The 25,231-nt window shown below is 34.2% G+C and overlaps 3 protein-coding genes and 1 non-coding gene across 4 annotated transcripts; 1 reads left to right on the forward strand and 3 right to left on the reverse strand.

Moving 5' to 3' along the window:
* Positions 1-2,216: 2,216 nt before the first annotated feature.
* On the reverse strand, positions 2,217-5,768 carry LOC107477386 (probable disease resistance RPP8-like protein 2). Its single transcript, XM_021137595.2, has 3 exons — positions 3,807-5,768; positions 2,763-3,072; positions 2,217-2,380 (listed from the first exon to the last, which is right to left on the reverse strand). The coding sequence occupies exons 1-2, from the start codon at positions 5,636-5,638 to the stop codon at positions 2,814-2,816; spliced, it is 2,091 nt and encodes a 696-aa protein (XP_020993254.1). The 5' UTR covers positions 5,639-5,768; the 3' UTR covers positions 2,217-2,380; positions 2,763-2,813.
* A 1,642-nt stretch (positions 5,769-7,410) lies between these two features.
* Positions 7,411-10,455, reverse strand: LOC110278978 (disease resistance protein RPP13-like). Its single transcript, XM_021137590.2, has one exon. It carries the CDS (start codon positions 10,225-10,227, stop codon positions 7,411-7,413), a length of 2,817 nt encoding a protein of 938 aa, XP_020993249.1. The 5' UTR covers positions 10,228-10,455.
* A 2,549-nt stretch (positions 10,456-13,004) lies between these two features.
* On the reverse strand, positions 13,005-13,088 carry LOC127745981 (small nucleolar RNA snoR117). The gene has a single exon (XR_008007604.1). It is a non-coding gene; the product is annotated as a small nucleolar RNA snoR117 (small nucleolar RNA).
* Positions 13,089-13,606: 518 nt separating this feature from the next.
* LOC107477387 (origin of replication complex subunit 3) lies at positions 13,607-22,334 on the forward strand. The gene is made up of 17 exons (XM_016097389.3): positions 13,607-13,736; positions 14,533-14,745; positions 14,888-15,062; positions 15,164-15,333; positions 15,430-15,560; positions 15,793-16,066; positions 16,175-16,249; positions 16,944-17,011; positions 17,097-17,187; positions 17,447-17,655; positions 18,149-18,218; positions 18,355-18,440; positions 19,038-19,127; positions 19,989-20,064; positions 20,626-20,753; positions 21,035-21,208; positions 22,000-22,334. Exons 1-17 carry the CDS (start codon positions 13,656-13,658, stop codon positions 22,103-22,105), a joined length of 2,217 nt encoding a protein of 738 aa, XP_015952875.1. The 5' UTR covers positions 13,607-13,655; the 3' UTR covers positions 22,106-22,334.
* The last annotated feature ends 2,897 nt before the right edge of the window (positions 22,335-25,231 follow it).

Here is a 25,231-nt window from a genome sequence, read left to right on the forward strand (position 1 = left end):
TATTTTTTTTAAGAAAATGAAATTATTAATGAATTGAATTTTAACTTTGAAGGGGACAGAGAGCATGTGCGAATTCTGACGGCACGTGCAGAGTGATTGTGAACACTCGTGAGAAAGGTGCGCGTGGATAAGCTCAGCCTCAGCAGTAAATTATGGTGAAATTTCACCTGGCAGTTAATTTTACATGAAACTGTTTTTTATTGACATATGTTATTATTTAGTTTGATAAAAAACTTATTTATTTTATACAAATAATTTTTTTAAAAATCAGTTTAAATATATCAAATAATTATATTTTTTAATTTTTTTTAAACTTTTTTTACATATTATCTCTAAATGATGAATTTATACAATTTTTTTTGTCTTTCTTAATCAAATTTCTTTTTTTAAATTTATCTTTTATTTTTATTTATTTAATTTTCTTAAAATATATGTATACAGATTATTCGAAAAGGTAAAATTTGGTATTCTGAAAAAAAAAACTCACATCTTTTTATTTGTATAAGAATGACGAATGAGCAAAAATTAGGAATCTAAAAAGAAAGAGAAAAAAAATTAAGATTCATATAGAAGGAGGAAACTGAGCTTGCAATAGAAACAAAAGGCAGTTAAATTTTAAAATGGTTCTTGAAAGTAGCGTTGTGTATCAAAATCATTCCTAAGATTCTAATTGCACTAATTACGTCTTTGAGATTGATGAAAATACATCATGCTAGTCCGTGACCCATTTTCCATTAACGACGTGATGACATAGCCTGATGACGTAGATTGTTAGTGACACATGTCACTCCATAGTTTGACAATGTGTAATGGTATGATGATATAATGACCAGTGACACGTGACATGCTGATATGGATGGTTGTGCCATGTGTCACGAATGATTTCTAATTAATTTTGTTTAATTAATCATTAAAATAAATGATTTATTCTAATTTGGCACTAAGGGGCACCTCACTCAAACTATTTGTGCCAGTGCCAGCAAAGAGTAAAGAAAGTCACGTGTCCACTCAAACTAACGATGCCACACACCGAAAGAGTAAATGTATCCAGCCAAAATGTATAAATACTATGCACACGTGAATCATTAAATGATTGAAGTGTATTCGTGTTTCTTCTTCCTAACATACTTAACAAAAATGAATGCATACTCCAAACACAATGGTATTGGTAGCCTATTAGTAAGCTTGCCTAGTTCTAACCTAAAAGACCTGTTTGAACTTTGAACAATGTAAAGCCATTAACACGCAACTTGAATTACACTAATCCTCGGTGGCGTGAGAAAATGGCCATGGATAATTGACTAAAACTATCTAGCTTGATGATTCAGTTTTCGTCTTTTTTTTTTTTTCTGCAATTAATAATACGAATTTGCACAAGTTAATTCTCAAAGTCTTGCTTCTTCTCAAAGCTTTACCATAATGGCATTGTTCTTCATTATTCATTTCCTATCCATTTTTATCTTCATCTTTTCTTGCATTATATTCACCTTTATGAGGATCTTCTGTCTTCTTAACACTATCTGCACCAGTGCAAGAACTGATATAAGGTATCTAAAAAAACTTCAAACTAACCTAGCAAACAAACTTGAAAACTTGTTGCCCAAATCTATTATCATTATAATCGATTATATGTGAAGTGTGTAACATAGAACATAATCCTTTCATAACAATCCCCTGAAAATCCTGAAGGACTGTTTTTACTTCTTAGTTTATCTGCAACAATACTATCACAAAGTTTAGCTGAATGATGATGCTTGCAAGCATTAACATTAACCTAACTTAAATCTTCCCATGCCGGAGTGAGAGCGATTTGCATAAATTTAGAAGACATAGAAATTGATATTGAGAAGGGAGTCATAGAGACCAGACATAGAAATTGGTGGGATCCCTCATTTTCCAAACAAATATATAAAACCATTAATGTGCTTCTATCAATCATTTTAAGCTTTTCAAAGAGATTATTTTAATGACAAGTATTGGAGCTTTTATGAGTATAAAGTTTGACTTTCTTGCAATAGAACATATACTAGAAATAAAATCATCTATATATATATATATATTTTCGGTATTGTATTCTATTGACAAGTGATATGACTACAAGGAAAAAAAACAAGGGAGATTTTATCGTTGGTTTTAATATGCAGTAGAAGTGCAGAGAATACTCAAGCCATTATCAAAAGAAAAAGTGATAAGCAAAAGCACCAAAACCAGATGGAACAGCGATGATATGATATATTAACACAAATAACTCCAATTGACTCACAAGTCACAACTGGTGCCGTTGTCAAGCCTGAAAACATTAGCATGACTCTGCTAATGAAACTGAATAGCAATACTTGTCCCGAAGAATAATGATTCAGTGGTGATAAAGTATGAAGAACTTAGGTAGGGTTTGGCAGAGAGACAGAGACGGAAAGACGGAGACTGAAAGATAGAGACTAAGAGACAGAAACCGAAATAAATTTTAGTATTCTATTTGGTGTAAAGTGAGAGACAGAAATTGAAACAAGAATAAAACTCTAATTTAATTTGCAAAAAGAATAAAATTGGAATTAATTAATTGAAATGAGGGTATTTTAGGTATAAAATGTTATTAAAATTTCAGTCTCCGTCTCTAAAAATTTCAGTCCCTTATGTCCCTACTGAAATACTGAAATTTTAGAGACAGAGACAGAAATTTAATACCAATCTCTGAGCCAACAAACATGATACTGTGTCTCAGTTTCCCAGTCTCTGTCCCAGTACCTCAAAACAAACGCTACCTTAGAGTACATATATTTTGAGCAAAACTCAACAACTCTAATCTCTAAATTCTATAGTTGAAACTCTTCGATTATGAGCTCACATCCATCCTTCATTTCCAACTTTTCTAGCGCAAGAGACAATGCTTCGGAGGGTCTCACAACTTTTACTTGTCTCAGGGATGTCAAAGACCACAGTTCATCTGGGAGATCGTCCAATGTTTTACAGTAATTGATAAGCAGAGTTTGAAGGCATGGCATTGCACCATTGCCTAATTTCCAGTTATCAACACTCAGCCACTCCATCTCAAAAACATGGAGCTGTGGGAAACTGTTTGCAGTGCAATTAATATCGAAGCTAATATCAAATGTATATGATCCAGACAATCTCAAACGTCTAAGTCTAGTAAGATTACCAATGGCATTCATCCCATTATCATTCATGAAGCTAACGTCTGTCAACGTTAATTTTGTAATGCATGGAGGAAATGCAATATCACACGTTGCAATGTCCAAAGCTCTGATAACTTTTAATGTGCTCAGATTTGACAACTGCTGCAGGCTCTGTAACAATTCAATTGGCTTGACCCCGACGTGCCATTCCATGTGGTTGTAGTTTAAGGTCCTTGGCCGCCGTAAATTCTTGCATTTAATGAAAATTTGTAACTTGTTTAGATGAATTAAACGTTGTAGGCTTGACAACAACTCATGCACATTATTTTTCTGGACTGAGGATATGTGCAAACCCAACTCTCGTAGCTTGGGAAAACTTCCTTTCTCTAACATGTGTGCAATCTGTCTATTGAATTTAATGTAGTACATGCTTTCAAGATTCCACATAACTTGATCACCTGCTTTTGAACTATGGTGGCCATGTAGGACGATGGTTCCATTAGTATTCAAATGCCTAAGTTGTTTCATGTTAATCCACTGGGCAACAAATATGTTGAAAGAGAAAGTATCACCCCAAAAAAACTGTATATGTCCAAAGTTTGTAAATTTTGAAGTGTGCATATAGAATCCGGAACCTTGAAGGAATCACTTTCTGGGCGTATTCTTAAATACCTTAAATGGATAAATAAGCCCAAGTTGGAAGGGACTTTGCGGAAATAGTTTTCTCCAAGATCTAATACCCGAACCAATTTGAACAATTTAAAAAGCCATTTCATCTCACTGGGAGTAAAAACATACATTGTTGGGTCCAGGCAAAACAAAGATCGAACACATGAATGGTCATTGTCGCTTGACGAAACATAGCGATGCATGCCACATTGGATAGAAAGCCTGCGAGGTTTTGATCTCTCCAAAATGTTATTATTTGTGCAAACCTTAAAAAGCTTGTCCTCTTTGCTCTCAGATATGCAAAGATCTCGAAGAAGATCATGAACGCGACATGCCTTCACATCTCCATTAACATTTACTCGCGATGCTTGAACCAAGCTACGATCAATGAGCTCACACAAGTAATCTTCAGCAACATCCTCTGCATCTCTGGTCCCAGTTTGTCGAATAAATCCCTCAGCCACCCATTTTTGCAGCAATGACCTTACAGGTATCTCAAAATCTTCAGGGTAGATCCCGAAATACAGAAAGCACGGCTTTAGTCTTGTAGGCAAGTTGTCGTAGCTGAGTTTCAGTACAATGTCCTTTACTTGGGTCTTATCTTGAGTAAGAAACCAGTTGACATGTCCCACAACTTTGGACCATTCCTTGTGTGACTTCCCCTTGTTTGCAAGTAACCCTGCCAAAACAACAATGGAGAGTGGCAAACCGCCACAACTTTTGACCATTTGTTTTCCAAGATGCTCTATATCAGAAGGACACTCTTCTCCTCGAAACACTTTCCTGGAAAAGAGTTCCCAACTTTCATCATCGCCGAGGAATTGAAGGTAATAAGTAGGATATGGACTTGTATGGGATGCCACCTCTTTCAAACGGCTAGTAATTAATATTTTACTACCATTATTGTCGTTTGGAAAAGCATCTTGTATCTCATCCCAATCTTGAGTCTTCCAGAGGTCATCAAGGACTACCAGATACCTTTTCACGGTCAAGAAATCTCGCACCTTGAGCTTTAGCTCATCCACATCCAAGCTAGAGAGATCACCTGGTTTCTCTGTTCCCTTTTGTTTCTTTCCCTTCTTTTTCCTCCCATGCTCGTGTTCAAGGTTAGGCATCAAAGACTTGATAAGGCTAATCAAGAGGTCCTTAACTCTGCAGTCATTTGACACATAAACCCATGTACGACATTTGAAATATGGCTTCAACTCACCGCTGTTATAGACCTTCCGGGCAAGGGTGGTTTTGCCCAAGCCACCCATACCGATGATGGAGACAACATTGCTTTGGGAACTCTCTTCCTTAAGCAGCTGGATGACTGCCTTGGATTCACGAACAAAACCAACTACATCATGTTCTTCCACAATTCTTCTCTTCTTGTGCATCAACAGAACCCTCTCCTCCTCTTCTCTTGTTGACGTTGATGATCCACTTTCTTGTGGGACGACATCGGTGAGCTTGATCTTGTTATCTCTTATATCATTGACAGTGGCTTTGATGCTGTCTATTTTCTCAGCCACATCATGGAGCAACTTTGCATGCTCAAGACCATGAAGCATCCTCCCCAGCTTGGTTCTACGCTTGTGTATAGCCACGTTGACAACAAAGGTGCCGATGACATCCTCAGCTTCATGCGCAACATCTCTGATCTGGCGAAGAACTTCTTTCTCTATTCCTTTCTTGGTTTTTCCTTCAGAGGTTTGGAGATGCTCGTTCATCATGTTGAGCACACTTTGAAGGGATCTAACCCTGTCATCCACACCACAGAGCAGACTGGCTTCGTGTGCTAGCAATTGGGACAAGTTATCAAGGACAAAGGAAATCACAGTATCTGCCATTATAAACAGATGGATTTGTGGTTAGAAACTGAACTGATGATGCTCCATGTAGGAAACTGATATTTGATGTTCGTTGAGGACATAAGAGTGTTAAGATTGGAGTTGGCAGAAACACAATAATGCAATCGATAATTATTTTAGGACAGCTGTGTGTCTTTTGGAAAGTTGCATAGTTGGATTCTTTGTCTTCTCCTCATTGACTCTGCGTCAACCATACAAAACGTTAAGGTGTATTATTGCATCTTCTAAAAAAGTTGTTGTTTCCAATTTATTTACTACAGTACTACATATTTTATTATCTCTTCTTTTTGCCTCTGAGATTTACTATTTTTCTATTAATTTCTTTAACCACACTCTACAACGATAACCTGCAGTAGTTTGAATTGTACACAAATGTACAGTTGAACTCTTGTGTACACTTCATTACTATTTCTTTATAAAGAAAGATTGATTTGTTTAAATTGACATAACAGGAGTAGGATAATGCCACTTACTTTTCAAATAGCCACGGTATATTTGTGTATAAATATATTTATTATTTAATTATTTTAATGTGTATTTTATATAGGTGGCTAATTTAGTAATTATTTTTTGTATACATGTAATATTTCAAAAAAACTTTGGCAGAGCCTATTAGTAGTGAATATTTGTGATTTTACATTTCTAAATGCTTGAATAATGTATGTATGTTGATAAATTCTAATTAATATATAATCGAAGAAAACTACATAACTTATATTATATATCATGTATGTCCTATCATTTTAAAGCTTCAGTGCATCTACATGTTTGAGTACATGCCATTGTCAGTATCAATGTTAATATCGATTTTATTTCTTCACAGGTTGAACATAGCTTAGCCCAAAAATGCGTTACTCTGAATTCATAGAGAGAAATGAGAATACCCAACTTGAGATGACATGGAGCACACACATGCAGCAAGAGTTCTTTGGTCCGTTCATAATAATTCCCTGAATCAGTTGACATCATAACCATGAAGATATCTGTTATTTCTTCAATGAAAACTACTCGTAGGACTATGGATGAGAAGTAGCAATGTCACAAATCTATGCTACAACCATAGTTAATTATAGTGAAACCTTATTATGGAATAGGTCGTGACATTTATCAAGCGGACAAGTACAAACAAATGATTATTTGTCACAAATATTAAATTCAGACAGTAAAATTAAACTTTTTGTAGTCACGTTATTATGTTGAATAAATTCACAGTCTTCATATATAAGAATAGTATTATAATATGCTGAAATTATTAAAACAGAGGTCCCATTTCAATTTAACAAGTCACAAGTGTGTACAAATACTTGTAGATTTCTGTAACAAAATAGAAAGGATGCAATGAAGTTAGCTTTTGGCTACCCCATAGCACTCCCGTTATTATTTGGAACAATTGAAGTTTAATAACAATAATTGTGCTTGTCCTAAATGACTGAGACGATTAAATGCATGAAGAATTTATAATACATATATTTTTATTCAAAATCTCAACAAGCTCTAATTACTTTCTGATTATGAGCACACACCCCTCTTTGTTTTACCAAAGACCATAGATCATTTCAAAGACAGGTCGACATCCCACATCTATCAACAGGCAGCCTTTGAAGGCATGGTGCAGCAAAGAAAAATTTATACTAGTAATACATTAAAATTGAACTCTTGATTTTCAAAAATAAAATCACAAAGTTGAAAGCAGTACATCAAACCTATGATTTTCAGTGGATGAAATGTTCCAAGAATTTATAATACATATATTATTGATTCAAACCCTCTCTGATTATGAGCTCACACCCATCCTTCATTTCAATATCTTTTAGTCTGAGAGACAATGCTTCAGAGGGTAGCAAAACATGCACTTGTCTCAGGGCACTCAAAGACCACAATTCATTTGGGAGATCATCCAACTGTCGACAAGATTCGATCAGCAAGTGCTCAAGGTATGGCATTGCACCATTGGCTAATTTCCAGTTACCAACATTCAACTTTTTCATCTCAAACACCTGCAGTTGTGGGAACCCGTTACTTGAAGAACAATTAATCTCAAAGGAATCATTTGAATAATATCCCCCATATAATCTCAAAATTCGAAGTCTAGTGAGACTTCCCATGGCATTCATCCCATCCTCATTCATGCAAGTGATGCCTGACAGAGTTAGCTTTGTAATGCATGGAGGAAATGCAACAGGACATGTTGGAAGGTCCCAAGCATTGATAATTTTCAATGAACTCAGACTAGTTAACTGTTGCAGGCTTTGTAACAGTTCATGTGGCTTGCATCCAATGTGCCATTCCATATGGTTCCTTGCGGATGAATGCACTTCTGACTTCTTCCATTGGAAGGAAACTCGTAACTTATTCAGATGACTTAATTGTTGTAGGATTGGCAACAGTGTGTGCAGTTCCCCCTTCTTGCCTGAGGAGATTAGCAAACCCAACTTTTGAAGCTTTGGAAAGCTTCCTTTCTCAAATAGATATGCTACTTGCCTATTGAGTGCAATGGAAGAGATGGTTTGAAGATTCCACATAACTTCAGCAACTGCTCTTGAATGATGGTTGCCACGTAGCAATATGGGCCTAATTGTATGCAAGTGCCTTAGTTGTTTTAGTTTCCATGGTCCATTGGGGAAAGAAATCAAGACAACCATCCTACAAGGCCCTGCTATGTCCAGTGTCTGTAGATTCTGAAGCATGCATATAGAATTTGGAATGATGCGGGTATGTTGCGAGTATATTCTTAGATACCTTAAATGGATAAATAAACTCAAATTAGAAGGGACCTTTAGACAATGGTTGCTGCCCAAATCTAATACTCGAACAGATTTGAAGGATTTGAAAAGCCGTTTCCAGTTGCTTGGAGTAAAATGATAGTCTTGGTTAAAGCAAAACATAGAACGTACAACTGAATGGTCGTTGTTGCTTGAAGAAACATAGTGAGGCACATTGCAATGAAGAGATAGCCTGTGAGGTTGTCTTCTTGCCAAAATGTTATTATCCATGCAAATTTCAAAAAGCTTGTCTTCTTTGCTCTCAGAAATGCACAGATCTCGAAGAAGATCATGGATGCGACATGTTTTGACACCTCCACTAAAACTCTTGATTTGTGCTACTTGAACCAAACTACGTTCAATGAGCTCATACAAATAATCTTCAGCAACTTCCTCGGGATATCTGGTCCCAGATTGTTGTATAAATCCCTCAGCAACCCATAGTTCAAGCAGTTGCCTAACAGGTATCTCATAGTCTTCAGGGAAGATCCCAAGATACAGGAAACATGGTTTTAATCTTCTGGGCAAGTTGTCGTAACTGAGTTTGAGTACGATGTCCTTGACTTGGGTTTCATCTTGAGTGAGATACCAGTTAACATGTCCTACCACTTTGGACCATTCTCGGTATGACTTCTCCTTATGTGCAAGAAGCCCTGCCAAAACAACAAGGGAAAGTGGCAAACCATGACAACTTTTGACTATTTGTTTGCCTAGATCCTCTAGATCAAATGGGAACTCTTCTCCACGAAAAACTCTCTTGGAGAAGAGTTCCCAACTTTCTTCATCAGTAAGTAATTGAAGATAGAAAGGAGGATCTTGACTAGTGTGGATAGCCACCTCTTTCAAACGACTCGTAATTAGTATTTTACTACCATTATTATCCTTTGGAAAAGCATCTTGTACCTCATCCCAATCTTGAACTTTCCACAAGTCATCAAGGACTAGTAGATACCTCTTCTTCTTCAAGCAGTCCAGCACTATTTGCTTCAGTTCATCCTCGCTTAAAGTATTAAGGTCTCTTGGTTTCTCTTTGCTCTTTTTCTTTTTTCCCTTCTTTTTGCTACTACACTCATATTCGGGGTTAGGCATCAAACAGTTGAGAATGCCAAGTAGAAGATCCTTAACTCTACAATCATTTGAAACATAAACCCATGCACGACAATTGAAATATGCCTTCACCTCATCGCTGTTATAGACCTTTCGAGCAAGGGTGGTTTTGCCCAACCCACCCATACCAATGATGGAGACAACATTGCTCCTTGATCCCTCTTCACTAAGGAGCTGGATAACTGTCTTGGATTCCCGGACGAAACCAACTACATCATGTTCCTCCACATCTCTTCTCCTCTTGTGCAGCAACTGAATCCTCTCCTCATCTTCTCTTGTCGACGATGATTCACTTTCTTGTTGGAAGACATCATACTTGATCTTGTTCTCACGTATATCACTAAGAGTGGCTTTTATGGTTTCTATTTTCTCAGCAACATCATGAAGCAGCTTTGTGTGGGAAACACCATGGAACATTCTCCCTAGCTTGGATCTCCTCTTGTGCATGGCCACGTTGGCAACGAAGGTGTCGATGACATCCTCAGCTTCCTGAGCAGCATCTCTGATTTGGTTGGCAACTACTTGCTCCATTTCTTTCTTGTTCCTCTTCCCTTCGAAGCTTTTGAGGAGCACGTTTATAATTTCAAGCTCACTGTGGAGGGATCTGATTCTACCTTCCAAGCCACATAGTAGCTTGGCTTCAGTTGCCAGCAGCTGGGACAAGTTTTCTAGAAGGAAGGAAACCACACCATCTGCCATCACAGGGTTGTTGCGGGTCTAAGTAGAATATTGAGCTTAAAACTTATGATTTAATGAAGGGAAAGTGATGGTAGGTGCTTGATGAGCATTGATTCATTAAAGCATCTACTTCTTTAAATTTCTTATGTGGTTAGATTAGAGCTGGAAGGATCATAGGAAAGAAGCGCACTCAATAATTCAAGACGACTTTTGGAGTCAAGAGAAGAGTAAAGTTCAGTTGCATCTTCCACTAAATTTCTAAGACAAATACTTTACTATATTTACACTTTTTTAATATTTAACTATTGTGGTTGATGTTTTGTCATGTTTTAGTCATTGACTCTGAGTCAACATAGTTTCATTGCACCTTCAATGGAAAACAAAACGAGAGATACACAAAAAACACAGCCTTTAGAGTCAAACGAAAAGCACTGCTGTTATTTTCACAATGGTAAGTGGAAACTTCATTTTCTGTTACAAACAGATGACAAATTAAAGAATAATTATTTTGATAAAACCTGAAGCAGAATATTACCTAAAATGGGAAACAATGAAAATGAGTCTCATACTTAATTTGATCCTCCCAGTGAGGCCATTCACAGCTCAAACCCGAGTCTGGCTAAGTGACATTGAACTAGTTTATTATATACAGACATAACAATACAGAGTTCTAAAATAGCAATAGTGGGAATTTGAGAACTTACAAGTTACAAAAGGTTGGTGCTACAGTTCCTGTTCCTGTTCCTTTACTAATAATAATAATAATAATAATAATAATAATAATAAATACACATTCTTGTTAATTGTCACTCTATAACCAACATTTTCCTTTACTAGAAAGTAGAAACTCTTATGAATAAAGGATAATAGCCGACCCCACTTAGTGGGACAAGGCTTTGTTGTTGTTGTTATGAATAAAGGATAATGAAAAAGAGGATAATTTAGACAAATTACATAAGAGGAGAGTGAGGAAAGACATTAATTTTGGGAGTGACAATATCACTCTCCAATCATTTCACCTCCACTAATCTTACTCATGTAAATATGTAATCATGTTTTTATTTTAACGCCTTTCAGCTACACTCCCATGAATGCAACACAGAACTCAAGGTGCTGCTTCTTATTCAATGGCAAAAATACATAAACAAACCCAAAGCAGGGCAGACAGAAATCAATCTTTGTAAGAACAACCCTTTTATGTGGATTGTGTCTGCACTTGGATTGCAAAGCCCAATGGATAATAAATTGGTAGAATTGTAGATTTTAGTTTGGAGACTAAATTCTGTTAGAAACAAAAAAAGGATAAAGGAACGCAGAAGTCTCCCAATTCTGTAAGCACCAATGGCAGTGTTTTACAACTCACAAGCATGGATGATTGGTGAATGATGAGGAATCTGCATTGCTTCATCATGTGACCAAATGATATTCTGAATTTTATTAAGTACAAGAGAGGGGTTTCAAGTGCCCTATTGCATTTGCTTGTATTAAGCGTTATTGTATACCTTAACTAATTTTGAGTCTTTTAGGTAACGTTGAAAATTGACATATGCACTATAAGGGATGAAGGTTAAATGCTAGCTCTTAACTAATTAAGTTGTAAAAGGTGTAACTGCATTCAGAGATTCAATATTATTGTGTAGATCAGTATTATTGTGTAAGCTAATAATACATACATCCAGAGATTCAATTCCTTTCCCTATATTCAGTTTCCATTCTCTTTTTTCTCTGTCTTTCTTGAGACTCAAGTCATCAAAGATAACTTCCATTCATGCACTAGCAAAAGTTGAACTAATTGGTACTTGATTGCCTTATCTCTGATTAGAAGTAAAGTTTATTCTGTCATTAAAGTACGTGAAAGAGTTTAAAGTCGACAAATGTATACACACACAATTGTAAATATCAAAATACACCTCAACAGAAAAAATAAATTTTATCAAAGTCCGAGCCATTAATCATACGAAGCTAGAACCAGTGCATTGCTATGGCCCACAAGATTCAGATTACTTCATAGTTGCTGTCATGAGGCATGCTCATATTCATAACATTATAATTTATAGTTCATTTTAATAGTTTAAATATTCCAGCATTGATAAGTGTATCACTAATTCAAGCAGTTACGCCAATCAGGTCAGCTAGTTGTGGTATATTAACGGTCATCTGATAAAAATAATTTCCCAAAGTATTTAAAAGAAGAGTAAATACCCCATTCAACCATGACAATTGAGACCTAAAAAAAACACAAAATCCGGCCCCTAATTTTTTTTTGAAATTGATTAGTCCTGTGCAAAAAAAAACTTCAATTTCTTTAGACACAAGACCGTCTTTCGAAGTAATTGTCAGAGGCCGAATTAAATTTTTTTTATTAAGGATTTTATTGTCTTTTGAGGTAATTATCATTTATCAGGACTATTTTGGATTTTATTCATAAAAGGAAAGATATGAGCTTTCCAAACAAAAGGTCCTAGTTTTGATGATTTATTTTCGAAAGAGACAGTGGATTTGGAAAGTGTAGGAACATCAAAATGCGCATAAGCCTGAAGAGAGACCAATGCAATATTATGAGCACCAAATCATTATCGGCAACGTACAGCACTGATAAAGCTACGGAATAAGGCCAATCAGAGACTCTAATTTGTTGCCTTCTTAGATCCTAAAGCTGCTGATAAAAACTTCAATACATAATAAACAAATAAAAATCGGATTTTTTTTCACTTGCTGATAATTAAAAACTGGTCGAAATCACACCGGAAAACTAAAAAATGCCTTTTTCTTTAAATTGATAGCTGAGAAGGTAACGGTGGCCTCAGATCTGAAAGGATTGGTGTATCGATCAGAGAAAGAAATCTCAGATGGTACGGACAAATTGATATGCATCACAGGCCAAAGGTTAAACCATCAAGAGATAAAAAAACAAAAATCAGAAAATTCGAAAAGCGAAAAAAGGTAGTAAGAGGAAACTAAGCATCAGATTTATCTATTCGGAGAGAAGGCATAGCATAGCATCCGCAGCGAAAACGTAAACTTCAGGGTTCAGAGTAACCATTTCATTTAAATGCGAGTGTGCCCGACTGCCAGTTAAATAGGCAACCCTGAAACAAAACCCTAAACCCTAATTTTTCTTGGGAGAGACAGGGAAGTTTCAAAGCCCGAAAGTTCCAAAATCAAAGTTTTGGGCTTAGGCTGCGTACCGATTCCCAAAAAAACACACAAAAAGAGTTCAGCCCATCCAAAAATAAATATGGAATGGGCCCATATTGTTATAGGCCGAATGTGAATGAGAACGTCGATTTGTATTTCCCGCATATACTCCTCTGATTTTCCCGCCATAACAGCGCAGTGAGCCAGTGAGGGTTACTCACTTCACCTGCTTTTGTTGGCTTGGCACATTACCCCCCTCCCTCTCTCTCTGTCTCTCTCTCTCAATCGAGCATATTTCACAGCTTAATCGAATGGCTCCTTCTTCTTCTCCGATTGTTACTGATTCACTGGATCCATCAACACCTACCGAAACTCTTGACAACGATCTTCAGGTTCTCTTCGCCTTTCTCCAATTTTCCACCCCCTCTCTCTCTCTCTCTCTCTCTCTCTCCATTATACTAGTTTTGAATGTAGCATTGCGGTAAATACTAAATAGCTTGTGATACTCCTTAGTCCCTTCCTAAATTCTTCGTTAGTTTCCAGCTCTGATTGATGCTTAATATAATCGCGCACCGATCTTGATGCTTGTGATAGGTCTTTCTTAACTTCGTTTATTTCCAGCTCCGAACGATGCTTACTATAACATACGCACCGATCTTCCAGACGAATAACGCGTGCTTTTATTTTATTTTTAAAATCTTATTGATCTTCATTCTAATTGCTTTGAATAGTTATAGGCGACTGATTATAATATATACTGTGGAAATAAAATCGTTTATTTTGCAATTTAAAGTTTTAAACTAAATTTTTTTGTTTTATTTTGGAGCGTCTGTTAATGATTTGACTAATTTCAAACACACGACAAATGCGATATAAGTGATATTGCAGTAATCGCTTGATAATTTATTGGCACTTCATAACGAGTGAATAATATGTAATTTGGCCTTCAAAAGGATATTTCCGACATTGCTGTGTTCTATCAACTGCAGATGAGCAATTTCCCGTGCTTTATTTGTAATTTCCGTAAAGGCTATAGATTAATTTTCATCACAATATGCGGAGAAGATAGAAGAGAACAAATGTCATATGTAGTATTTGATTTTTGTCTTAGTTTGATTTTAGTTATACCTCCAAGCTACTACTAAAGGAGTACTGATTTTAATTCTATTTTGTGTACGTTTTTGATAGCCATTCTTTGTTCTTCACAAACCTTCATCCCGAAGAAAAGATAGATCATCAACAGGACAAGGTAAACAGCGAAAAAGAAATGAGCTGTCTTCGCCGCAGAACACAAAGAAACAGGAAGGAAGTGTGAACGAAGAATGTGACTACCATTTGTTTAAGCCGCTACAAATTGAAGCATTTAACAGTGTTTGGTCAAGAATCGAGTCCACCATTAAGGTTCTTATTTATCTTTTTCCATTTTCCTTGTGTCTTGTGGCTTGTTTTTCTCTATGCTCGAGTAGGGAGATTTTGGAGGTATTTTTAACTTTTAACTCTTTTCCCTTGAATGATCTAATATGAAAATATTGATTCCATTTAGGATGTTTTGAGAGATCTCAATTCTAGTGCGTTTAAAGACATACAACGATGGATTCTGGAGTGCTTCAATGCTGCTAGATTGCATGGAGAACCTAATATCACAGAAGCAACTCGATCCTTTCCTATTCTGAGTAATGCTACTCCTGGTCAACTGTCCGCTGCATTGGTTATTACCAGTAAGTTTAGGCATTATTCTTTTTGGTAAATCCCATGAATGCTGTGATTCTTGGTAACTCTGTCTAACTAAACAGATGTTCATCAAATCTATGATCGACAGGAAATATAGAATTTGTTGATGATATATTGACCTTTGAAGAGCTCGGTCATTTCTTGAAATCCCATGGATGCCATGTAGCCAAGCTTTCTTCAGTGGATTTTTCAATGAAAAACGGAATTGCTGGTTGCTTAAAAGCTTTATTGCGAGAGTTTCCACTGGGTGAAATTGATGTGGGTTTTTACCTATACGTACTAGTGTATTATTGAATTAATTTTATCTACTCGTACCTTCAATTTTACTATTTCCTTAATATTGATGTTGAGCAGTCAGCTGATATTTCAATCTTAGCATCATGGTATAGAGAACAAGACAACAACAATAAACCACTAGTGCTTATCATTAGTGATTTGGAAAGGTGTTGCGGATCTGTCTTAACGGAATTTGTCCTGATGTTGAGGTATAAGCGTCTTCTAAAAGTGTATTTCCATGTAAATTGATAATGTGATTTATGTTTGTACATCTAGTTAGATTAACGAAGCTGGCGCTTCACTTTGCATGTGTCTATTGTCGATAAACATGGGATATATACTTTGTAAAATCTTTTTTATTTAACTTTTTTTTGTATAAGGAGGAGCATTCACATGTATAATATGATATTGCCTTATGTATGCTTCCTCTTTTTCCACTAGCGAATGGGTTGTCAAGTTACCAGTCATCTTAATAATTGGAGTTGCAACGACAGTAGATGCCCTAAGAAATGCTCTGCCATCTTGTGCTCTCCAATGCTTATGTTCCTCCAAGTTTATGATTGGAACACCAGATGAGAGAATGGATACAATTGTTGAGGCTGTTCTTGTGAAACATAGCACTACATTTAATATTGGTCATAAAGTGGCACTCTTTCTAAGAAATTACTTCATCAACCAAGATGGGACATTAACATCTTTTATAAGAGCTTTGAAGGTTCACAATCCAGTTTTTTCGTTTCCTGTTATTTGTATCTCAAAGATATACCGTGATTTGGACTATGACTGTGCCTTCCACACTTAATATCTTTTGATTATATCTCAGTTAGCATGTTTGTTACATTTCTCCATGGAACCGGTCTCTCTCATACATGGGCATATGCTGGCAGAAGACCAAAAGGTCTGTCTTATACTCTTCAGGTTATGTTTTTCTTGTTAAGATTAATTGATTATTGTTTTGTTTACAATTTTTTATTTTTCTAGGAGGTAATCTTGTGAAAATTCATTTGACATTATATATCTAGTTTCTATGTTGAGTGGTTTTGCTGATCATTGTTCTCTACATCAGAAAATTAGAAATCTAGAAGATTGTGTGAAGATATAGTTCCTCAAACATTAAAGGAGTTCTAATCATGCATAAATCAAATATAACTAACTAGTGGTTAGAATTGAATCTTTAACATTTTTAGTAATTTTCATTTTTTTTAATTATAATAGATAAACTGAATGTAGTTTTCATCAAGAAGAATCTGCAAGTGATAATTTGATATGCACCTGTTCCGAGACATTGCATATGTTGACCAATTAATTGTATAAAAGCTCTATAAATCTTTAAATAAAGGAGAAGTTAGCAGCTGCAAACCAATCTTGGGAAAACCGAGTGTGTACCTGAGCACATGCGTGTGTTACTTTTTGCTAAATTAGCTTCTTTGTGGATTAAATAAAATAGTAACATGAGTCACAGGAGAATCATTTCATCTTATGTTCATATGTTCTGTTGATATGAATCTTACCTAAACTGTTTGCTCACTATTGTTTAATTGTTAGCATTTTTTTATTATTATTTCAATGTTTGGTAAAAAATGGACTCTCAGGATTGGATATCTGCATTGTCACCTGAGATTTTGTTGAAATACATGGATGAATTTCCATCATATGATAGGTATTGCTCTTCACAAATTTTCTTGTTTTAATTATATTTGCTTAACGGAGATGACAAGTTCACCCTTCAACTAAAACTTATCAAGGAGTCAAATTGCTAGTCAAGCTGGAAAGAGCATTGCCCAGGGTTTGTCAGATTTGATAACAGAGAAAAAGCTATGGAGCACCGCAGTTCTTGTAAGATTCTAATAATCCATTCTTATGATAAATTCCCTTGCTTTTGAAACTTATGACTCCCCTTTTCATGGTGGAAATTCTATTTCACTTTCTATATAAGTAGGTCTATTGCATTACTAGTTAAATTCATCTGCCGATAATAAAATAGAAATATTAAGCACTCATTTTAACATGCCATGTTGAGATTTGCCTACCCTACTTCATAATAGTTAATGTGGTAAAGTTGGAGTTCATGATACTAATTTTTCTTTGTGCTCAGTGCCTATGTGAAGCTGGAAAATATAGCAAAGTGCGACTGCTGGATTTGTTTTGCGAAGTGCTCAATCCAGATTTGTACCCGCATAGAGATTCTGTTTGTCACATCAGGAATGAAAAAGATCAAGGGTTGTCTTCAACAAATGGCCACAGTCAACAATACTCTTCCGTTCAAACCGGTGGTTTGATTCGCCAAATAGTTCGCAAAGTGAGGTACATTGAAATATGATGTTTATTTTCTTTCAAGTACCGAGAAAGTTTCTTGATGCAATACTATTTGCCATTAAGATAATGTATTTTAGCAGTAAAGCAAGGTGGATATATAAGCCATGAAATCTGTTTTGTTTCTGAAGTCAAAGATGACATCTAAGCATATAGCTGCCTCCTTATATTGTTAAACTTTACCTTGATATTACAAGTTCAATCGAATGCTGGAATCTAGTATGAAATAAAATCGAAAACCATGCCACTGTAAATTTGTATTATGAGAATGGGATACCAAATAGTGGCTCTAGCAAAACACAATTTGATCACTGAAATTGAGTTGTAATTTTCCTTATTTATTTTCTATTGAAACTATTCAAGTGGAACTTTCCATTATCCTGTTAACCAAAGCAAATCCGTTGATTCAGCAATTTCAATTTTCAAAGAGACTAATTTTTGTTTATTTCAAATATCTGTAGACTTCTGACCGAACATTATGCAGGGATCTCCCTACAGGAGCGCTTGGTCAACTAATAAAGAGGTGGGAAAAACTTACCGCAGATATTTCCGAGGTATGCTCAACTAGTCTTTACTGTGTACAACTTTCTTCTGTTTCATTCATTCTACCTATTCCTTATTGTGGTCATATTAAAAATTGATTCCTTGTGAAAGCTCATAATCGTTAAATAATGATTTGATTTCTTACAGATTCATGATAAATTGAAAACGTTTCAATCTTCAGTAAGATGTGAAGATAGAAGGAGTCCACGCAAGAGTTCCAAGGACATATCCAAGTAATATTCTAATTCTTTCTTATTTCTAGTGATTTACTTAAAACAGATCTTAGTTTAATTGTTGAGATTGTTTACTGGGCATGGGGCTTGTCACTTAAGGAAAAAATAAGCGAAGTTGGGATTTCTTGGCAAAGGAGGTTGATTCTTCATTGATTATACTGGTCTGTTTGATTGAGAACTGAGAGAGACCAATTGTCTGGGTCCTTTTGTTGGGGTCCCAAAAAGCTTGGATGCCTTCCCCACAAGATTGCACTGTTTGAACTAATGTTGGACTTAACCTAAACAAGGGAAAGCGGGCCTAGTTATAGAATAGTGAACAAATGAATATCAAATTAAAGATTCTACAAACATTTAAGTTTAAAAAATGATTAACTAACGAATATGATTGTGATGTACTTCATGCTTTGAGGGCAAAACTCACCTTCATGTAATATAGGAAAGCTTTTAGCTTGTTTCTGGTTGGATTTTGTGAGCTTGCTTTTTGTTGTGGTTGTCAAATCAAGACTCCTTGTCTGATGCCTATAACAATTCCTTATAATGATGTATGCTGGTTTCTTTGCTTTGTTTTCTTAATTGAGGCTAACTATTTTTATTCAGGAGATATGGATCGAAAGCTTCATTAGACGCCGACAATGAGTTGACAATGTTAAACTTGCAAGCTGTTGCATTTATAGATTGCTTAGTTAGGTAAGGTTTTGTATTCTGTTTCCTTTCATATTTAGATAGATTGTGGTAAGCATGATGCCAGTGTTTTATAGTGAATCTGGGCTTGTTTAGAAAGATTATTTTTTTAGCGATTCTTTTTTTCTTTAAAAGTACTTTTATTTTATCAATTATATTTGGATATAACAATATAAAAATAATGTTCTATAAATTGTTGGCTCAATAAATGGGTTTGCATGCAGTCTGTGTCCCTGTCTATTTCTCCTAAGCAAATAAAACTGAAACAGGACAATAGATTGATCAGTTTTTTCTCATTATGGTCAGGGGACTATAGGTGTGAGCGCAGCTTTTCTATGATTGATATTCAAAGTTCATCATCTTAATATTTAAGATAGACTTGAAGGTTAATATGTATAACTAGTTGGTGAACTAAATAAGCACCAATACTCCAGCATTAAATTTGATTGAGATGTTGCACTATAAGCACCAGAAGTGCTGATCTCTCACCCTCTCATTTTCAGAAAACATTATTAGGTATATTATCTACTGTGTTCTTCTTTTCTATTCTTCTTTTACACACAACAGTGCCAAGTAACGTTGATAAAACTCGATCCATTCCCACCTTCAATTGATATGAATTTTGATGATATGATTTTATATGACAACAAATGCTAATTCAGTTGTACAGGTTATGAATGCATCACTCAAGTCCTGTATTGTGCTGTGTGTAATAATTGATATCCCTGTGGTTTTGTTTCATCCTAGTGTTATACACAATAATGGACTATGTCGCAGGTCCTAAATGATGTTTATTTTTAGTGAAAATGAATAGCACTCTTTTATTGCTGGCTAAGTGTTGTCACTGATTAACCTTTCGTGCAACAGAAATTATATGAGGCCAATCGAATGCATGCCTTTTCATGAAATTTCCTGCTTCAAGAATGTTGAGAAGCTTCAAGTGGTAAGAGATTTAGGGTTTTCCTCCTTGTCCCCTGCCCCAAATTTATAAAAAAAAAAAACTCAGTGCATGCCTTCCATATAGAGAGGATGCAGTCGCAACTTATTGTCATGTCTAACATTAATCATAGACACTGCCAGGTCAAAAGCATACTAAATCTTCAGACAATGTGTACTTGACAAACATTTCATTTATCTTCCAAAGAGTTGATCACCAAAGCTTGACTCTGTCCATGCTCGTGATTCTTGAGCTACCATTGGTTTAGATTCCGGTGTTCAAGTCCCTGACTAAATTTCATTTTTGTTGAGGATTTTTTATGATGAGGCATGGAGCTACAGATTTCTGTTGTAACTCTTCGGAAATGGGCTTTTTGGTGCATTTTTTTTTTCATATAAACTATGAATCACTAAATAAGATTTCATTCCCCTACACGTTATATCACTCATAGAGTTACTATAATTCAATTGCATCAACCGCGTCGCATAAAGTTAATACACCTACCGAAAGTCATGTATGATTAAGTTTGTTCCTCTACACTTTTAATTTACTTTTTGCTTATCGTAGGTTTTGATTGGAGATCCAAGAAGAAGAATTCAAGCTGATCTGTTGGATTCACATAAGATTTTAAGGTGCAGTTGCTGTAATAAAACTGGCAATGCCCTATTGCCATCAAGACAGGATTCCTCAATTCTGTAAGTCTATCTAGTGACTTATTAATTTAGTATAGCATGCCCTAGCTTGAAAATGAAGTAATCTCCCCCGATTATAAATATTCATATGCCCCAACCGAAAAAGTGAATCTTTGTTTTATATTTGACCAACCCTATTCATTATTCATATACCATGATCAGTACTTGAGGGTTGACATTTATTAACGTGTTTCACCTTACATATGATGTAATCTTGGTTGTGAACAGTAGTATGCCACAACCACAGGGGAGTTTCTAAACTGAAATTTTAGAAAATTGTACAGGTATTCCCTGGCTCAAGAGCATGGAGATCTTATCAATCTTCACGATTGGTTCCAGTCTTTTAGAACAATTCTTCACCAAACAAATAAACGGAAACCAAAGTCAAAGCAGTCACCCCAGCCAAAGAAGAGAAAAGATACAGCTGGATCTGGAGACCAAAATGAAGCATCAATCCAGTATCCTTTATGTTCCCCATTTTACATTGTTTCTTTCACATAGCAAGATATGATGCTGAGAATGCATTGGTAGGTTATCCCTACATGACAAGGGACCATTTTGCATCTCACTCAACTATGATATCTTCATATTTTTTTTCTTTTTTTCACTTTCCTCCTAATTTTTCATTAGTGGCTGGGGAACAATGTTATAAAATGAATATACTAGCTTTCTACAAGCTATTTTCTTCGATAACATCCCCGAGTTCTTCCAACATTACTTTCTTCCAAATAGAAAATTTCAGTTAGATTTGATTATCATAGTCAACCCTGATAACTAAAGCGGTAGAACTACTGAGTATCTTATTTAACCATGCCTAAAGTTAGCCTTGATTGCCGCATGTTTATTTTGCTAGTTAATGTGCTATCATATTCAATATTTCTCTAGAATTATGGGATGCATGGCTCATGCGTTTTAGATTATTGCAGTCCCGATGTGTTTTTCTCAATCAGGTCCGAAAACGTTAATCACACTGCAGAACCATAGTATGAAATCTTTTAGGGTGAATATATTTATTTGCAGCAGATTTCTCTCATGAACATGTTTAAGAGACAAATCTTAGGCTGAAAAAAACCTGTTGTAACGAGTTGCTCTTCTTTAAATGCATCTAAATTGAAGTTCAACTCTGGAATTTGATATTCGTGTTGTATTTTGTATAGGCATATTTGCTATTCCATCATTATTGCTGTAATTGCGAAGCATTTTGTTGATGTTGCCATGTTGGTTTCAATCCTTAACCTTGTGTTGCCAGAGCACGCTTTTGCAGAGCAGTTACAGAAATGCAGATCACCGGGCTGCTTAGAATGCCAAGCAAGCGGCGCCCGGATTTTGTACAAAGAGTAGCATTTGGACTTTGAAGGACGTTTGATGCCCGGTAAAAATTTAGTGCAGTTAAATTTACGTAAAATTGATAATTGAGAGCTGCCAAATGAAAAATTAATCAAATTATTTAACGACTCTGCGCTTTCAATTTCACGTGAGATTCACTGCAACTAAGTTTTCACCTTAATGCTTTTTGTCATTTCCTAATTCTCTTATTCCAGTGTAATTATAATTTTATTTTCTTAAATTATTTACTTCCTCATACTCCGGTCAGCTCTTCGATTAATTGATGCATCTCATCTAACACAGGATTTTGAAGGTAAGGCCAAAAGGAACAACTGTGATTTTTAGGGCCGAGTAATATATCTTATAAAGTAGTATGAATTTAACTAATTCAAAAATAACATTTTATCAGTAATTTTCTTATTGATTTATGGTTATATTTTTTAATCTCACTAATAAGAAACATTTTTAAAATATTTCAATTAATATGTTATATAAAAATTAGATGTAAATTTTTCAAGTTTACAAGAATTAAATATATTGAAAAAATTGAAACTTACTTTTATCTTCTTAATACTCTCAGAATAACGTTAATTAATACTTTAAGTATAAATATATTACTTCATGGTAGAAGTAGCATTGATACATGTTTCATTTTGAGATTATAGTACAGAAATCTAAAGTTGGAATAATCCCTCTCAATATGAGAATGTAAGGTCAAATGAATGAATTGTTTCGAATCCATAGAAGAGTTTGTTTAAGTTTAATTGCCCTAAATATGGCAGAAAATTATCAAAATATTAGTGAACAAACTGTGCTTTTATTTATCGACAACATCTAAGTGAACTTTTAACAAAAAATTTATAAAAAAAAGTAATTTAATATTTAGATATGCGATGTAAAATATTTTTTATCAATTATATTTAAATACAATAATATAAAATTATTTATTTATTTATTATGTTAAAATATTTTTTAATATTTTTATTTTTATTATTAAAATTTTACTAAATATACTAAAAATTAGTAATATTCTAAATCAGTTCTTCAAAAATTTAGTCAAATAATTTAATTCTTAATAAATTGTAATCACCAAAACAATCCTTAATTTTATTTTTAGACAAATAATTTTTACGTTAAATTTTGATTAGAAAGGACAAATTATTCTTTGTTATTATTCAATGAAAAACATAATATCTCTAAACAGTTTGAAATTTTTCTAATACACCGCTAAACAGGGGATGTTTAAATCCAAACCGATCCAAATTAAACCGCTCATCCAATTCGATCTAAATCGAAAATCAATTAAAACCGTACTAATTCAGATTTGATTGGATTTTATTTTTTGTAAACCGCTAGATTGGATCGGATTTCGGATCTATTTTTCATAACCGATCAAATTCAATCCAAACCGCACAATGTGCTATAATAGTATTATTTTATTATTATATTTACAATTATACTTATAACATGTTTAATTTGTTATACATTTTTGTATTATTCATGTATTATTATTATTTAATAATATTTTATGTTCAAAATGTTATTTATTTATTTATTTTAACTAACCTATAATTTTATTTCTACTCTTATGTTATCGTTGGTTTTTTAAGATATTGTTAAAACTTGTTATGTCATTGTTGATTATTTAAAATTTGATGTTGAGACGTGTTATATGTATTTATTTTTTTATTTAAAAAATCACAAATCCAAACCAATCCAAACCATTTGTAATCGGATCGGATTTCCAAAAAAATTTCATCCAATCCAAACCGTACCGCACATAAATTAAGTGTTCGGATCGGATGACTTTTTTCCTTAAAACCGAACCAAACCGTACCGCGAACACCCCTACCTTTAAAAATAACTAATATGATATATAGACTAATTTGTCTAATAAAATAAAAATTTTAATAATGATTTAACGATTAAAATTTGTTTAAAACTAAAACAGCCAACTAAATTTTTTAAGAATTGATTTGCGAAGAANTATTATTATTACTAGAGATGGCAACTAATTTCTATAGAGGCAAAAACCTCTCTTCTATTTTCTGTCCCGATTTAGTAAAATGTCTCTGTTCCCACTCCATCTCAATCACGAATTTCCGTTTATTTCTCCCACAGAAGAAGCGAATACTCTCAGATATCCATAAATAATTAAATATTATTAAATTTTAAATTTTTTTAAAAAATAATTAACATAATCATAATAAAATTTTATATAATTCAACTAAATATATCAAATTAAATATAATTTAAACATAAATTTAACATAATAACATGAACATAAAATTTTTAATATATAAATTAAAATAAAATAAATTAAAATTACCTATATAACTTATATATAAGAACATTTAATTAAATTTTATTTTGTGGAATTTTGCAAATCCCCATAGAACAAATATTTAAATCCCACTTCCGTCCTCATTTATTCGTGGAGATAGGTTTCTGTCTCCGTAAAAATTTTGCAAGTCCCATTAATCTTCTTGTCATAGATCATTCTCGCGGCTATTCCATTAATCTTCTCGTCATAAATCATTCTCGCGGCTATCCGCGAGTGCAGTTTTTTTATCATCCCTAAACTTTAGTTATTATACAACGTCATCAGCAACAATACAAAAGTATTTTTTTTAACAATTTTATAACATCCAAACAAACTTTTAATATTCTTTGAAAAAATCTCCAAACTTGGACTAATCATTGTCTATATAATATACTACTTTCATACTTGTAAGATTCTTACTGTATATTTCGTTACTTGAATTATTTTAGTATATACAAAGAAATGTAAATTGAAATAATAATAATAATGATAATAATTTATACACACAACGAATTTGTATGTGTCAATCAGGAAATCTCATTTAACAGGATTAAACTCTCAATATAATTTAGTGTTGTTAAAATAAAAATGTGTTGATCCTTCCCTTGAGAGAAACATGCATTCAATCAGCCAAATAATGGTACTCAAGTTTGATTGAAAAACATTTTGAAAGGAATTATATTCAGTTACTCAACTTATTCTGTTACTCAACTGTACGTCTTTAGGGGCGTAGATAAATAATAATAATAATCATCATCATCATCTTTTAAAAAGTTAAACGTAAAATAAGTAAATAACCGGTGAAAAAAAAGATAGTGCTATATTATTAACT

Source organism: Arachis duranensis, chromosome 3, assembly GCF_000817695.3.
Source record: "Arachis duranensis cultivar V14167 chromosome 3, aradu.V14167.gnm2.J7QH, whole genome shotgun sequence".
Taxonomy (NCBI): Eukaryota; Viridiplantae; Streptophyta; class Magnoliopsida; order Fabales; family Fabaceae; genus Arachis; species Arachis duranensis.

What these genes read in the sequence shown, in the direction of transcription:
- LOC107477386 (XM_021137595.2), bottom strand. Translation starts at nt 5,638, where the DNA reads ATGGCAGATACTGTGATTTCCTTTGTCCTTGATAACTTGTCCCAATTG. An exon ending in GGCTTATTTATCCATTTAAG is followed by an intron (nt 3,073 to 3,806) that starts GTATTTAAGAAT and finishes CACTGCAAACAG; the next exon opens with TTTCCCACAGCTCCATGTTT.
- LOC110278978 (XM_021137590.2), bottom strand. Translation starts at nt 10,227, where the DNA reads ATGGCAGATGGTGTGGTTTCCTTCCTTCTAGAAAACTTGTCCCAGCTG.
- LOC107477387 (XM_016097389.3), top strand. Translation starts at nt 13,656, where the DNA reads ATGGCTCCTTCTTCTTCTCCGATTGTTACTGATTCACTGGATCCATCA. An exon ending in CAAATAGTTCGCAAAGTGAG is followed by an intron (nt 17,656 to 18,148) that starts GTACATTGAAAT and finishes AACATTATGCAG; the next exon opens with GGATCTCCCTACAGGAGCGC. An exon ending in CAAAATGAAGCATCAATCCA is followed by an intron (nt 21,209 to 21,999) that starts GTATCCTTTATG and finishes TTGTGTTGCCAG; the next exon opens with AGCACGCTTTTGCAGAGCAG.